This window comes from Pleurodeles waltl, chromosome 2_1, assembly GCF_031143425.1.
Source record: "Pleurodeles waltl isolate 20211129_DDA chromosome 2_1, aPleWal1.hap1.20221129, whole genome shotgun sequence".
Lineage (NCBI taxonomy): Eukaryota > Metazoa > Chordata > Amphibia > Caudata > Salamandridae > Pleurodeles > Pleurodeles waltl.
The window spans coordinates 132,484,062-132,498,105 of NC_090438.1; the positions used below are offsets into that span (position 1 = coordinate 132,484,062).

General features: G+C 41.7%; 1 protein-coding gene across 11 annotated transcripts in view; it reads right to left on the bottom strand.

The window, feature by feature from the left end:
- Nucleotides 1-14,044, bottom strand: part of LOC138262033 (phosphatidylinositol-binding clathrin assembly protein-like) — a 464,917-nt gene that overhangs the window by 208,912 nt on the left and 241,961 nt on the right. For 5 of the 11 annotated variants that reach the window (XM_069211714.1, XM_069211706.1, XM_069211732.1 and 2 more), the window contains exon 13: nt 8,110-8,250. The exons of the other annotated variants lie outside the window; for them this stretch is intronic. In XM_069211714.1, coding sequence (XP_069067815.1) covers nt 8,110-8,250 — 141 coding nt within the window. The remainder of the gene's footprint in view (nt 1-8,109; nt 8,251-14,044) is intronic. 11 annotated transcript variants of the gene reach the window in all.

Sequence of the window (14,044 nt, forward strand, 5' to 3'; positions counted from 1 at the left end):
TCGTGCTACATTGCATTTGGCCACTATGGCTGCCACCGCCAACCAAACACTCTAGTTTCCTTTCTAATACGGAGTGATGCATGTCACGGCAGTTATGTTATGTCATCTTTTTGTGTTATAAATTGTTTAATTAGCATGCACACTGTAAATTGTCACCAGTAATATTAGAGTACTCTTTCATCCGTGTGTAACAGGCTGTATAAAAGTTAAAAATAACACTGTACCACCATGTATATTAAAGACACTCATTTTTAAATACACTACATGCAAAGTAGCGGTCTAATAATCTAACCCCCTAAAAAAAAAATGTTACTTACCTTCAGTAATTAGCTTTTTTGTGGATTCTCTATCTGACCTCCAGACCATATCCGGTGCAGTGACCTGGGAGACCATGATGTGGTCTGACAGATCTTTTATGTCCTGGAATCACTGCCTGCCGAAGCACCAATAGACAGCCCTTGTTTGCTACCCTTATGTGCTACCTGCCTGCATATGTGACTGGGAGGATGCAGGAAGCCAGTAGACCCAGCATGTGGAGGACCACCTGGAATGAATCCAAGCTTGCTCAGGAAACATCAGAATCGTATCCGGAATGTCCCAAATCCTGTGGGAAACCAGGAAAGTTCAGTACTGCCCCTATGAAAAGGAGGAAATGAGTGAGCACACTTATGGAAAAGCCCCAGGAAGACATCAGGGATGCTGTTTCCTGCATGTGGTCAAACACCATCTTTGGCGAGTTGGCCTTAAGCAGCTAGTTGACTAAGTACAGAAAGCCTGGACTTCCACAAATATGCTGCAGCCACTGTCATCAATGTGGTAGAGACTTGAGGTGCAGAAGTAAGGTCGACCAGGAGGAAAGTGAACTGGCAGTGAGTGGACCCTACTAAAAGACACAAGTACCTCCTGTGGGACTGCAGGATGGATATGTGAAGAAACGTGTCTTACATGTCCAGAGGCACAATTTAGTCTCATACTTCGATCGCCAACAGAAAGTGAGCCACCGATAGCAACCTGAATGTCTTCTTGCAGAAGAACAAATTAAAGGTCCTGAGGTCTAGGACAGTATTAAGACTGCTACATCATGGATGGTGCTATGAGGCTCCAGTGACATCACAAAGATGTCACTTTGGGGGCGTGATGGAGCCATGTCCCCTTACTCGCAAAAAAAGCTATAAAAAATCTTTCAGATTTAGTCTGGTGCCTGGGGATATTTTGCATGTAGAAGTATTCATCAGAAATATTTAGCTATACAGTGAGCCAAAACTACACTTAATAAAAAACATAGTGTATACAAGTTAATTTGATTGTTGCCATTATAGGTCAATACTGTCCCACTGAATAAGTTATGGGTTAACAGACTTCAAAACCGTGTTGCTTTAAATTATATTCCTTAGCATCACTGAAATAATGTTTAGGTGAACCAGAAATGCTGAAGTTAAGGATATAAACATTTCAAGGATTGAGGGTAGGTTACAAATGAAAAATCAATGAATTGTCCTCTGCATTAGATGCACACGGATAAAAAAGTTTTTTAGTGTTTGAGATCGTCTCACGGGGTTGAAATACCTCAGTTAAGGTAGAGTAATTGAGGTGTTCTCAAAAAGGCACCATATGCCACTAAAAGAATGGATTAGGTTGGAAGCATGTATTTATATTTTAATTCCAGGTTCAGCTAGTGTAATCTACTTTTGAAACCATTTAATATGAACCCAATTTGGAGTACACGCCACAAATATGTTAAACTCGACTATGATGCAGGAAAGAAATTAATAAAGGACCGTAGTGAGCTAAGAAAACACATTTGACAGAATTTGCTTTTTCCTCATTTTTTTTTTTATCAAAAGGCATTTACTAACCTGTAATTCAGGCCCTAAATAGTGATACTTTATATTAATCTCTAAGCACAAGCATTTTTAAGATATGAAATCTTAGTATATTTTAATACGCAATGTGATTCCACAAAGAGAACAGATGTGATCCACTACCTTCCTGGCATAAGTTCCATTTGGGTGAAGGTGTACACATCGATACCATTACAGGGCTTCCAACCCTTCATCTCTGCATCATCTCCAAAGATGTGGCAACATAGTTTAAAGGTAATTTAAAGGTAAAAACAAATGAAAATGACATTCAAATGTACTTAACATTGTATGGATTATGACAAGAATGAAATACATTAATATATTAAAAAATAAAATATAAAGTACCAACTTTAGTTCAGTTAAAATCCATAATCGCACAACTAAAACCAATGAAATGTAAACAATCCAATAAGGTACATAAAAAGATTCAATATCCATGATACTCCTTAAGGCCGATGTTGGAACATATAATACCATAATGCATGCACAATATAAACATCAGTATAAACCCTAATATCAGGAGGACTATCAAGGTCATGAAGTGCTATAAGTAAATTGCAATTTCACTCAAAAGGTGACTTATCAGCAACCTAAATACATCTATAACCAATGAGAAAATGAGAATAAAATACGCGAGACAACATGCAATACATTTCTATTTGGAACCTTTGCAAGTGTTGTCCCTAAGTAATGGTCAAGGAGGGCAAGGGGGTTAAACCAAAAGGCAAAGTAACCTATTCTGTGTATATTCAGGGTACATCACAGAGCATTCCAGCTGGGTCCATTATAGTTGACTCATGTTTGCTCATATGCACCAACTCAAATGTAAGAATTTAGCTATCATATACATACGATTCGGTAGTTTCAGCACACAGCAATCCAAGTTCCACGTCACACTGTCTAATTTCCTGTTGCCTACATGCTGGATATAGCCCCTGAATACTCTGGCGCGCATAGCCCGGGCAAGAGAAAAAGAAATGTATGAGTGTTTCATCATTTTGAAGGCAAACTGGGCATACAATACTCTGGTCAGTAGTATCCTTACGCTTGCTGCAAAAACTCTTGATGAGAAGGGCGCAGTAACAAAACTTAATATATAAATGCCTATCTGAGGGGACTAAGATGTAATCATTGAAAGTCCTCAAATCCACTATGATTTTTGATATCCCAAAAATCTGAATGAAGAGTACTCAGGTTTGATCTTCTTACTGCCGAAGCCCAGGTATACTCCCAATATAATTTCTTCAAATGAGGTCTAGTTAAAGGATTCAGTTGGGTCTCAGTGCCCCAATACTCTTCAAGTCCCAAAGACATAAAAGAAGACTTGATTTTCCTACCTTTAATTAAATCTACATTTCCGTGGAAGCACTTAAGTAATTTTCAAGTGCTGGGGTATTCCTCAATCTCCACCAATTTAAAATGGGACATAACTTGGTCTTGCTCGTGATTGGGTTAATGCCCATGTCTCACAAAATAGGCAACGAAGGGGAACCCTGGGGCAGCTTCAGTAGAGATCTTAGAATGTATTTTCAGCAGCAGCCAATGGTGTTAGCTCAACGTAACCCCACAGCTCGGCTCCATATAAAGCACTTAATACTGTCTTTGTCTGGTAAATATTAAGGGCAGGGATATCTGCCATGTGTTTGTGTTTGAGAAATTAAACAGCCTTTACAATCCAGAAGCATGATGACAGGTTTAGGCCACTCCTTCTAATTTGGGGAAGCCAAGACATGTTAGCGGTCAGCCTGGTGCCCAAGTAGTCAAAATCCTGCACCCTCTCCAGGCAACGACCATTGAATTTTATAGAGCCTTTAAATGTTTTATGTGGGCATAAGACAAGAACTTTGTTTTCCCCAGACCGACTTCCAGAACCTGGTCTATACGGAAAGCTGCAAAGTTGTCCATCAGGGTCTATATGCCTAACAAAGTCTTGGACACCAGCAGGGTATCAGCCACAAAAACGAGTACTGGTGTTTTGTGACCCGCAATCATTGGAGAATCACACCTGCACTGTTCCAGCGGTGGCACTACAACATTTAAATATAAAGAGAAGAGCGTAAGGACTAGCGCACACCCCTGCCACACCCCTCTCTTGACGATAATGTGATCTGAGAGTTAATCTTGCTGGCCCCATCGTACTTGTGTATATGTCAGAATGAAGGTGTCAAGCAATGGTAAGGGAAGTCCTTTCGGTCTCAAAGCCTCCCAGAGTTTGTGATGGTCGAATATGTCAAAAGCAGTTTTTAAATCCACAAAAATTACGTATAAGTGGGCTTTCTGGATGACCACTGTTTTCTAATATATAGGGCCTCATTACAACCCTGGCAGTCAAAGACCGCCAGGGCTGTTTTGGCGACTGTACCGCCAACAGGCTGGCGGTACAATCTGCCTTATTACGACCGCGGCGGTAGCACCGCAGTCGCACCGCCGGGACCAGTGGTTTCCCGCCATGATTGTCCCAGCGGTTTTAATCCTCCAGGAGATTACGACTCCCCTTCCCGCCAGCCTTTCCATGGCAGTAGAGACCACGGGTGGACCACGGGACCACGGGCTGAGCCCCCAGGCACAGCCCCACATAGTGCGGCCGGTGGGATTGTGGCCGCATTGGCGGCCACTCGGCGGTAAAACCTTGGCGGGCGGCGGTGAGGGCTCTAGTGAGGAATGTGAACACATGGGTCAATGGTGCTGCCATTTTTTCCAAAACCAGCCTGCAATCCGACAAAGCGGCTGTGTCTTCTATCCATGTCTCTAGTGTGCTCAGAATCTGCCCACAAAAAATCTTTTGAGAGACATCTATCAAGCTAATCTGTTTCTAATTCGGTGGTAAATCCTTGGAGTCCTTTTTGTGGACAGTTAAAATTTCTGCTGAATTCCAGGAAGGGGATTGGGGAGGAATTTGAGCTTCTCCTTCTATTGCGTTTTCAAGTTTATAGAAATATAAAGCCTAGCTCTCTATATCAGCTTTAAGGAGACTCCCCTGTATCCTATCAGGACCTGCAGCTTTGCCTGGCATAATACTTTTAATTGCAAGCCTAGTGACCTCCAGCTCTATGGTCAATTCAGATTTGATTATAGGGCACCCTGTCTCAAACCAGTCGTAAGTTACAAAAGAGTCCTCTCCTGCTATATAAGTCGGAGAAATGCTTCCACCAGACCGGAGGCTGGATGAAATTATTTGAGATCGATCGCCTACAATGATTTCCATTATCCACTAACTCCCAACATTTTTTTCCAATCCTTTGCCTTTACCACATTATATTTTTTTCCCCAGAGTTTCACATGCCAGACTCAGCAAGCCTGCATCTGAAAAGTTTCTATCTTGTGCCCTCTTAAGACTTTAACTTCACCTCTGCCAGCTTTCAATGTAAGAAGTCGGTTTTAGCAACCCAACATTCTTTGTTAAACCATGAGTTACTTGGTATAAGATGTACGTGAGCCTTTCTGGCATCTTTGCGAAAAACATTCACCAATTGTGGGGTAAAGATCCCTGTGAATAACAGAGATAACGAAGTTCCTAGCCTCAGTAGTGTCTTGTCTGTCCATATCCTTTAGGGCAATCATAAGAGCCTTTTTTATATATAAAATCCAAGGCCTCAGTCTTAGTCAGAACACTAGTCCATTTCAAAATGCACCTGTTCTTTGCTGGCTTTATGTCCTTAAGCAGTGACATCGAAACGTCTCGTAAATGGACTGGGTTTGAAGGTCGGATCTTGTGCAATCACTGCAAGTCCAAAGGCCATAGAGCAGAGCTAAGGAAACCAGTTGATAATCGGCACCTGTGCGCCACATCAACGGAGGCACCACCAGAGCCGGAATAACCCATTCTTCGTCCTCGAAGTACCAACAATTCAATCCATATTTGCAATTTATTGACACCAAATCTCAGTGTTAGAGAGGTTTTCCCATTACTGTCTATCCTTCCTACTTTTATTGTAACATTCACTTTACAATTTAAACAAGTTCTAGGTCATCTTTATATTTTTAATAAAACAATGTTTACCCAAAACATATAAAGCTAATTTTTACATAGCTTTAAGTCTGGTAAATCAACTCCCCACATTCGGAGGCCCGAAAATTGTGGTTTGAAATTATTGTCAACAACTGGACAACACGAGTGTAAAAAATGAAGGAGGATATGTTCAAATCATATTCACTAAACCGTTTTCATGGAATTGAGCGCCCATTTAAATAAAATTGCTAGGATGAAATATGTAAAAACAATCTGCTACTGCAGAAGACTCCTACTAATTGTACACCATAAAAACATCAGATCACTAGTCTCACTTGTAAACTTAGATAATGAATTTATATTGTCAATATTTGGCTCTGAAGGCAATCATACATAACAAAAAACAACTTTTGAGACAAATTTAGAGCACTCAGTTACATAGTGAAGGTTTAAAATGGGCGACAGCCACTACGGCTGCTGGGTTCTACTGGCTCATACATGATGACTATAAGAACCACTTTCAGGATGTGGAAACAATATGCGCAGATTGGTCAGGAATTTGAAGCGAAAGCGTAGACATAAGGATGACTTGATATTTTGAGATTCCAGGGCTGCTAATGACAATAAATCACTGTACTTTTTCCACTGATTATTGTTGACTCCAGCTTGGCCACACAAAAATAAAATGCTTCTTATTCATGGTGGCTTTGTTTAGCAAGTCATGAATCAAATAGGCATATGCATTTTGTTGTCTAAAGTTGTCTTTGTTTTGAGACGGAGACTGGACAACTTGATATTCCTATACCCTGTTTTTTTAACTAAATAAATACAAATATTTTCATCTCGGAAATTATAATGATCATTACCATCAAAATTATGACCAGCAATCAGACCACCAATAAAGTCATTCTACATCAAAATTAATAGGATTATCTCTGTAATGTCCACAGACTAGAGAGGAATGTATCCAACACCCCAGAAGACAGGCTAACATTGCATAACTATTCAGAACACTTTAAATGAATTCTTGTAACAAAAAGGGATCCTTAACTTCTGAAGCTTTTATAAATTAGCAGGTACGCTGAACACTTATACAACTATTTGTACTGGATGAATTGTTCTATTTGGGCCAAACTCACAAACGTTGATACATCAGTAGTGACATTTGCCACGTATACTCAGCCCTCTTACTCCCAACCAAGTTCCTCCCTTTGTCGTATGAACACGATGCTCCTTCTTTTGACATTGCAGTTAAATTTCATTTGATACATACAGGCCTGCTGTGAGGCTCCATACTATTGGAATGTTCTGAAGAATCTCAGACCACCTCCATTGATACTAATGAGGTCTGTTAGATTGCTGAGAGTCTTTCTTTTAAGACCTTACTGCGTTTCAGATATTAGAATCACACACAGAATGTTTGGATAGGTTTTCACTGTTATCCTAATTTCCAGAAGGTGCATTGAATAGAGTGCACTCTTAATAGTAAGTCCCATAAAAGAAAATGCAGAAATCCAAGCAGCCTGAACCTTCTATACAAATGGTATGTTGGCTTAATGAGTTCCCAAAGGTCTGTAGGGGGGAAATATTTTCCTAAACTTGAAATGCTACACACCAGCTTTCTGCATCAGTGATTTCAGGAATTGAGGAGTACTGAGGAACTGTCCGAGAAAAACAGACTTGGATTCTTAAGTGTGTGCAAAACTGACCACAAAAGCAGGAATAACTAGCACAAACTCTGTTATTCCACGGATGAGAAAATGAGAATAGTTTATCATAAACCTGCGTCTTTACAAAACAACATTCTGCGTAAACAAAGATTTCTTAAACAGCTACCCATAACAGCCATCAAAAGCGACTGCTGAACAGGTCCCAATCCACTCTGGTGAATGGAAAGATGGGAATAAGGTCAGACTCACATATATGTTTTAAATGTTTAGTTAATCATTGATTGATCAATTATTTGTAATCAGAATGATCTGCACTGTCAACAATAAAAAGCATAAACCCCTAAAGATTTTTCAAATCGAAGAGCTTGCCTATCAAAAATAAACGGTGTGACCAATATCAAAAACAAATAAAATAATGCAGGAGATCACATAGATGCAATTAATAAAGATGGATTTAGCGTCTACACAATTATATGGTTAATTTTAAATGATGTGAAATGTGAAAAAGACTAACAAGATGTACATCTGGATATAACTGCTTAAAACCTTTTTGCATGCCTATTCTAAGAGATAAAACAAGAGGAAAGTGTTTACATCATTAAATGTTAAAGAGTGAAATTAAATTTACCACTAAATATTTCCGTTGTTTGCCTGGATGTTAAGGAAGACGTCATGAAAGAGGGGGTGGATATTACAGCTTCTTCAACAGGCTTCATATCAAAGATGTCCAGAGTTGGTGGAGAGCCAACACAACCATTTGAAAAAGGTCCTTCCAGGAAAGCAGCAAGAAACATAGATGAAGACAGAGAGAGACTATAGTATAGCACACAAAGAATAGAAATATTTAATCAGTGGGTACACTATTAAGAATCCTTTTTATTCAATTAGTTCTAGAATAAAGTCCCTTCGTTCAAACACCGAATAGTTGTAAGTTTTCACAGGACCCATTTCAAACGTGATACTGCCTAAATGACAAGCTGTAACAACAAATATGCCTAATGTCTAACTCTGTGAACTTAGGAAAGATTCTAATGGCTCTCCACCTATCTACTACTCCTTACAGCTGAACACTTTTGCTACTTGGCGACCTGACCTTTAACCTCTTGATTATGCTTTTTCCTCTCTGCAGGCAAGTTGTGATTTGCCTTGTCCTATACCTGGGAGCCCAAACATTTTGTTCCACGCACACCCAATTACAAATATAAGGTCCTCTTACAGTGTGACAGTTTTTGTGTGTCTTCCACCTGTACTTAATTGAAATTCCTGTAACATCTCAACTGTTCTACACACAAACAGAAAGAGATGATTTTTCATTAATGTCTACAGTTAGGACAATCCCCGCCTAGAACCCCTCAATTTACTGTGTCCTACACTCTCCATTTACTGTACCACACCTGCCCCTTCAAACCTCACAATGAACCAGCCTCTAAGTTTGTGGTTAGTACACAGACATCGTTCTATCCTACATCTCAGTTCAAGAAGAGAGTAACTTGTAAGTAATTCGACATCCTATGGCCAACAAATACATATTTCTTAAACATATGCATTGTTTCACTATAGGCAAGGCTTATTTGCTAAATATTGATGGACTTTAGTAAAATAATTGGATGTCAGAATTAAACAGAATGGAACTCAGCAATAAAACAAGTTAAAAGGATTAAAAGAAAGGTGGGCTTCCCCATAAAGTGATATCAAAAATACCCTGAAGCCCCAAGACAAAACTGTTAATTAAAACCACTTTTAGACAATGAGAACACTCTTCAACCACCATTTAAACGTAAACTGCATTTTCGAGGTCTATATAGATGCAAATGCTACATCTACTATCATTAATCTGGGGACCGATCCCAGTGAGTTATGATTATATGGGCAAAGCCCCAAACTACCCTAAATACTGACTGCAGGGTTATCAACCGTCATGGTTTTTAGTAACCACTGAAACAAATTACTCAGACTGACTAGGGCTGAGAGAGAGCAAGCTAGAGGTCAGTGCTTTCTAACACCAATTTTCAGCCTACAAGATAACTGGGGACGTACTGCTATACTTCAGGGTGGCTCTAACACCACATCTGTTTTAAGGAGGGCAGCAAGCAATCTCAGCTCTTGGGTAGCTTTTGTGGTTATAGTACTAGATAAACTTGCTTCTGTATTGAATTTTTGATTTCTGGAGAACCAAACCACCAAAAGAGGTACACTTAGAAACCTATTTCCCTTTTAGGTTTCTTCTGAAACAGAAATAACTCTATGGTGATGAGGAAGGCGGGCAATTGTAAAAATCTGAAGCCCTACTGACTACATAGTCTGACTCTTCCATAGTGATCATCAATGGAGAGCAAAGCTTGGGAGACACTGTTATACACTGCCCCATGAGCGCGGGTGCGCACAGGCACAAATATTTCTTGCTCCTTTCCTATACAAAGGGGTACACGCCAGGGCTGCTCCCTCTCGTCGGTGTTATTTGCTCTAGCAATGGAACCCCTGGCAATATGTCTCAGAAATAGAGGACTTTACTGGGGAATCCAGGTGAGACGTCAGCGGCACATTACTTCACTGTATGCGGACATTGTTCTGATATATCTGAGGGAGGCAGCGGGCACGCTCCCGGATCTTTTTGTCCTGCTGGATGGGTTTGCTGAGGCATCAGGCCTACGGGTGAACTGGGGGAAATCCTGTGTTTTCCCACTGCGAGCTGTGGATAGCCCTCAATCTGTCCACTTGGGTGACGGGCGACTTCCTTGGTCACAGGGGACGCTCCGATAGTTGGGGGCGCATATATATCACACTGAGGCTGATCTACTTGAGGGCAACCATGGCAGAGCTATGATGTCACTACGCCACTCCCTCCCCTTCTGGACACTACTCCCCCTGTCTCCCATGGGAAGAGCATCTATAGCTAAGATGCTTGTGCTGTCCCGACTTTTATATATTTTTGTGGCACTGCTGGTCATCCCACTGAAATCCTTTTTTCGAACTCTAAGAAGCTTATTAACGGTGCTTATATGGGGTCAGGGTAGGAAAAGGGTATCCCTTAAAGCACTCCAGGAACCAATGAAGGAGGGAGGAATGGCGGTCCCTGACATGGAACGCTATTTTGCAGCAGCGCAACTACAGTGGCCCATGCGCTGAATATCTGGTGACCAGATGACAGAAGGGGATATAGTGCTGGACTGCAACACCCTGATCCCGGCCTACTTATGCGAACGGTACGGTTAGTATGAAAGCAATATATCCAACTTCCCAGGAAGGTGATGCCCTACTCCCCACGGCTCCCATTGTGGGAAATACCTCTGTGGAGACGCCTTCGGCGATGGAACAATTTTACTCCCTGGGAGTTTGGTGAGGTACGTTGCTCAGGGGATCTGTACAGTGGTGGTTTGCTGTCGTCCTTCCAGGAGGTTGTGGGAGCACATGGCCTGGACCCAGGACAATTCCTTGCCCATAATGCGGTGTGTACAGTGATGGGCAAACTAGGGCATTTGAGACAAGCTGAACCTCCTACCCATAGTGGGCTACACTGTATACTATCACAGGGACAAAACCGCAAAGCAATCTCTGCTCTATATTAAGCACTACGAGAACCTCAGATTATCCGTCATCTACGAAGTAAAGCCAGATGGGAAGACTGTTTAAGCATTAACTTCACTGACGAGCAATGGGAAATGGCACTCGAGCGGGTGAAGTACATCTCACGTTACAGCAGATTGAAATACACACAATTCAATTATTTACAAACATATTTAACACCGCATCGTTTACATAAAATATTTCCAGGCTCCTCACCCCACTGCCCAAGGTGTGGGTATGATGATGCCACTTTTCTACACATGACTTGGGAGTGCCCTATACTACGCCCTGTATGGTCCCCAGTCTTAATGTATGTGTCAGAGATAATAGATGCGCTGCTTCCATTAGACCCACTTCTTTGTCTTCTAGGGCTTGCAAAAAGAACTAAGACAACAAAACATTATTTAAAATTTGTAGACTTGGCATTCATATTGTTTAAGAGGCTCATCACCATGTCATGGAAGGCAAAACAACCTCCCAATATTGACAACTGGCTGCATGAAACCTTGAGATGGACCACCGCAGAAACCAATGCAGTAGCGCACGATTATAGACCCCGGGGCGGGAATGGGGTGGCCAAAATGTGGGACATTTACGTACTCACATTAACAGGCATACAAGCTTTACAAACTTCACAAGCAACTGCTAAGACCGGAACCCAGAACATACTCCCAACAGCAGCAGCGCCACTATTGCTCTTAACTATTAACGCTGCCCCAATAACGGCCTCAAACAGACTCTTCCTTATACATCGCAGTCCGGGGCATGATTCTTCCCATTGTCCCCACAAACAATGATACCACAAGCCTGACACAAGGCAAGAGCCGTGGCTCTCCACCTGGACCCACTGATGTGCTGCTCCTAAGCTACAGAACCCCCTCCTGAAGTGGTGGAACTCACACCATCTCATACCCCACAGACCACACACTAGTAAAGTTGTTACTAACCCCCTGGTGAACCCTCCTATCCCCCACCATCAGTGGGAGTTGTCAACATGCATATATACTAAAGATGGTGGGATGATACACATTATTGAAGCAAGGCATCGGTCATGATCTAATACCCAGAAACCCAAGTTATCCACGCAAGAAATGGTTACTAGACCGGCTTATACATGTTGATATGTCAGATATTACGTTCACCATCTAGAGTAATGTTATTACTATATGTTAGTTAACTGTCATCGATGTTGATGATTGTTTACATCCCTATATTGAAAACTCAATAAAGATATTTAAAAAAAAAACAAGGAGAGCAAAGCTTTCTTAAAAGAAGATGATGGACTAACTTCACATAGAGGGAGGGGCCTCTGCAGGTCCACAAAGCGATAGGGGCAAAACAAATCTGAGTATCATGCTGTTTTTAACCAGGAAGCAGTGCAAGCATACCAGAGCTAGAACTCTTTGGTTGCAGTAGGATGTCTTAGAAACGAGATCTGAAGCAGAAATGTGAAGTCATTGCAAGTGTCTTAAGAGATAATCTATTAACTCTGAATAAAAATGGTTTGTATGTGAGGGACTGATTAATATTGTGACCATAATCCACACTCAGAATGTATACACAACTAGTGGCACCAATAACAGAAACAAATTAACAACTCAGATTTAATTTTAGTTTTCTTGCAATTGTGGCACAATTGCCCAAAAAGAAAAGCAATGTTTGTGCAAGGTGACCAAAAGCAATTTCCCAAAAAGTATTTCTGTTTTAAAGGAATCCAGGATTTAAAGAATTATAACACGCCCAATTTTAGCTGCTGACATGCAGTTTGATATTTGTGCTGATTCACATCAAGAACTAACAGTTTCAATGCAACCTACATTACTACAAAACGAGAACTGAAAGGATCTTATAAGGTAATCTGAGGGTTGGTGATATGCTAGGATTGGTCATAGGTCACCTTAGCAGAAGGCAAATAGAGGAACTAAAACATTTAGAAGAGATAAGTGTTAACGCGCTGAATGTTAACAAATAATTCACAGTAGGCTATTCTTGAATTCAAGACTGAAAAACCTAAACAGCTATGTAGGTATATGTTCCTATGTTCCTCAGAGGACCATGACATCTTTGACATCTTGTGACTTTTGAATTGCACCAACAAAGAGACTAGCCCAAAGTGATTAAACTGATTTCAGAATTTATCTAGAACTCAAACCAGGTACCTATGAAAACTGGTTTAAGTCTAACGATCCTGCCAACTAACCAACAAGTCATTTAAGTTTGCTAATTTTTCTACTGGTTACTTTATCACAAACGTATACTTTTTAAAAATATCAACCAGGTATCAGACTGCATCTGCAAGACTTAATATCCATCTGACCCCTGCCCTCACCACAACCTCAACAAAGCAAGCTCAGTCATCGTACCCAAACTACGGAAGATCATCAACAGCTCCTTCGAGCCCGCCACCTTCCCGGAGAGCTGGAAACACACCGAGATCAACGCCCTCCTCAAAGAACCCAAGGTGGACCCAAAGGACCTCAAGAACTTCCAGCCTATCTCACTGCTCCCCTTCCCGGCAAAAGTCATTGAGAAGGTCATCAACAGACAACTAACCCGCTTCCTAGAGGAGAACCGCACCCTGGACCCTTCCCAATCCAGATTCCACAGCAACCACAGCACTGAAACCGCCTTCATCGCCGCCACCGACATCAGAACCATAGTGGACAGCGGCCAAACCGTGGACCTCATCCTCCTGGACCTCTTGGCCGCGTTTGACACCATCTGCCACCACACCCTACGCTCACGCCTCAGCAATGCTGGAAACCACGACAGAGCCCTGGACTGGGTCACCTCCTTTCTCACAGGCAGAACCCAGAGAGTCCGCCTCCTCCCATTCCACTCGGAGACCACCGAAATCATTTGCGACGTACCCCTGGGTTCATCCCTCAGCCTGACCCTCTTCAACTTCTACATGGCCCCGCTCGCTAACATCGCCCGATCCCACAACCTCAACATCATCTCATAAGCCAACGACACCCAGCTGATCCCCTCCCTCACCA